General features: G+C 58.9%; 1 protein-coding gene across 1 annotated transcript in view; it reads right to left on the reverse strand.

Annotated features, from left to right (window-relative positions):
* The window catches only part of LOC130587403 (fibrillin-2-like), a 17,258-nt gene that overhangs the window by 4,693 nt on the left and 9,824 nt on the right, over positions 1–2,741 (reverse strand). Inside the window, exons 9-12 of the mRNA XM_057388377.1 lie at positions 2,585–2,724; positions 2,354–2,476; positions 1,079–1,240; positions 277–345 (exon numbers count right to left, since the gene is read on the reverse strand). Coding sequence (XP_057244360.1) covers positions 277–345; positions 1,079–1,240; positions 2,354–2,476; positions 2,585–2,724 — 494 coding nt within the window. The remainder of the gene's footprint in view (positions 1–276; positions 346–1,078; positions 1,241–2,353; positions 2,477–2,584; positions 2,725–2,741) is intronic.

Below are 2,741 nucleotides of genomic sequence, written 5' to 3' on the forward strand. Positions count from 1 at the left end.
CCTTTGGGCTGACCCATGGCACACAGAGTGTCCCTTTGGGCTGACCCATGGCACACAGAGTGTCCCTTTGGGCTGACCATGGCACACAGAGTGTCCCCTCAGGGCTGACCCATGGCACACAGAGTGTCCCCTCAGGGCTGACCCATGGCACACAGAGTGTCCCCTCAGGGCTGACCATGGCACACAGAGTGTCCCTTTGGGGCTGACCCATGGCACAGAGTGTCCCCTCAGGGCACCCCATCCCTCGGAAGGGCCGTGGGGGCAGCCAGAACTCACCCTCCAGGATGACGGTGATGGGATTGGGCCGGAACCCTTCGCCCCCAGGGCACAGGGTCTTGTACTCGGCTGTGGAGAGAGGAGGGGGCTGAGCTGAGAGGGGTTCCCCAAACCTGGACAACCCCAGGAGGGACACACATGAAAATGGAGGGATCCTAGATCGGAATCCCAGGAAGAACAGCCATGAGAATGGAGGGAACCCAAGTTTGAACCCCTGGAGGAACAGCCATGAGGGTGTGAAGGGAGGCCCAATGGGATTCTCAGGAGGAACAGACACGAGGATGTAGAGGGAACTCCAACGGGACCCCCAGGATGAACAGTCATGAGAATGGAGGGAGCCCCAGTGGGAATCCCAACAGACACAAGGATGTGAAGGGATCCCGGATGGGAATCCCAAAAGGAATAGCCACGAGGGAGTGGAGGGAACCCCAATAGAAACTCCAGGAGGAACAGCCACGAGGGTGTGGAGGGATCCCAGAATTGAACCCGAAGAGGAACAGCCACGAGGGTGTGGAGGGATCCCGGATGGAGCAGCTCCATTCCATCACCAGCTGAGCCACCCCACTGCCCCCCAACCCTGAAGGGGTTCATTCCACATTCCCTCCTCAGCCCAYCCCAACTGGGAATGACCAATCCCAGCCTGGATCCCCCAAACACAACAGCCCAGGCTCCCCCACCCCACCCCAGCTCTGCCCTGGCTGGAGCAGCAAATCCCAAACTCGGCCCCTCCTGGTTGAGCTGAGAATCCCTTGGGAAGGATCCTTGTCCACCCCAAATCCCCCCCAGGCATTTCCCCACTCACTGGTGTTGGCTGGAGGGCAGAGCTCGCAGGGATTGCCCCAGGCTCGGCCCAGGGAGCAGCAGCACGAGGCTCGAGTGACCCCGACACCGATCTCGGCGCTGCAGGAGATGCCCCCGTCCCCTCGGTCCTGAGTGTCCAGGAAACAATTCCCGACCCGGGTATCTGCACAGACACAGAGCTGGGTGAGAAAAACCCTCCTGGATGGGTGCAGGAGGAATGGGATTGTGGAGTTGGGGATGGCTCGGGTTGGAAGGGACCTTAAAGATGATCCTGTTCCACCCCGAGGAATGCAAAGAATTTCTTTGTGAATTCAAAGTGAAATCTTGCAGGGATAAGGAAAAGTTGTGGGAGCTGGGTGGGATCATAAAATCACAAATGCTTCAGGCTGAAGGGACCTGAAGGATCATCCAGAGCCACCTCTGCCATGGGCAGGGACACTTTGCACTGTCCCAGGTCCCCAAATTGGCCTTGGGCACTTCAGGGATGGGACGGCCACCCTCGCTGTGTCCAGTTCTGCACAGGCACCCTCGCTGTGGTCAGTTCTGGACAGCCATCCTCATGTCCAGTTCTGGACATCCACCCTCGCTGTGTCCAGTTCTGGACAGGCACCCTCACTGTGTCCAGTTCTGGACATCCATCCTCATGTCCAGTTCTGGACATCCACCCTCACTGTGTCCAGTTCTGGACAGCCACCCTCACTGTGTCCAGTTCTGGACATCCATCCTCATGTCCAGTTCTGCACAGTCACCCTTATGTCCAGTTCTGGCCATCCACCCTCACTGTGTCCAGTTCTGCACAGTCACACTCCCTGTGTCCAGTTCTGCACATCCATCCTCCCTCGTGTCCAGCTCTGGCCATCCACCCTCATTGTGTCCAGTTTTGAACAGCTACCCTCGCTGTGTCCAGTTCTGCACATCCACCCTCGTGTCCAGTTCTGGACATCCATCCTCCCTGTGTCCAGTTCTGGACAGCCCCCCTTGTGTCCAGTTCTGGACAGTCACCCTCGCTGTGTCCAGTTCTGTACATCCATCCTCACTGTGTCCAGTTCTGCATATCCACGCTCGCTGTGTCCAGTTCTGCACAGCCATACTCGCTGTGTCCAGTTCTGGACAGTCACACTCCCCATGTCCAGTTCTGGACATCCCCCCTTGTGTCCAGTTCTGGACATCCACCCTCCCTGTGTCCAGTTCTGGACATCCACCCTCATTGTGTCCAGTTCTGGCTCCCAGGAGCACCCAGCAGGACCCAAAGGTTCTGGCTGGGGGTCCCACTCACCCACGCAGCCCACCCCGGTGGGGTTCAGCTCGAAGTCCTGGGGGCAGTTGCACAGGTAGCTGCCCGGGGTGTTGACACACAGCCCGTTGATGCAGTTCACGGGGTCTGCACACTCGTTGATGTCTGAAAGGAAGGACAGACGGACACTGAGGAACCCTCCTGGCCCTCCCAGCACAGGGAAGGTGGGGCCAGCTCAGATCCTGCAGCAGGGACCCTCCCAGGACCCCTGACCTGTGCAGTTGCCCCCGCTCCTGTCCAGCTCGTATCCATCATCGCAGGCACAGCGGAACATCCCGGGCAGGTTCTGGCAGGTGCCAAACACGCAGATGTTCTGGAAGGTGCACTCGTCGATGTCTGCAAAACAGGGACAGCTGGGGACATCTCCCGA

This window comes from Malurus melanocephalus, unplaced genomic scaffold (genome assembly GCF_030028575.1).
Source record: "Malurus melanocephalus ecotype Western Australia unplaced genomic scaffold, MMel_1.1 scaffold_1858, whole genome shotgun sequence".
NCBI lineage: Eukaryota > Metazoa > Chordata > Aves > Passeriformes > Maluridae > Malurus > Malurus melanocephalus.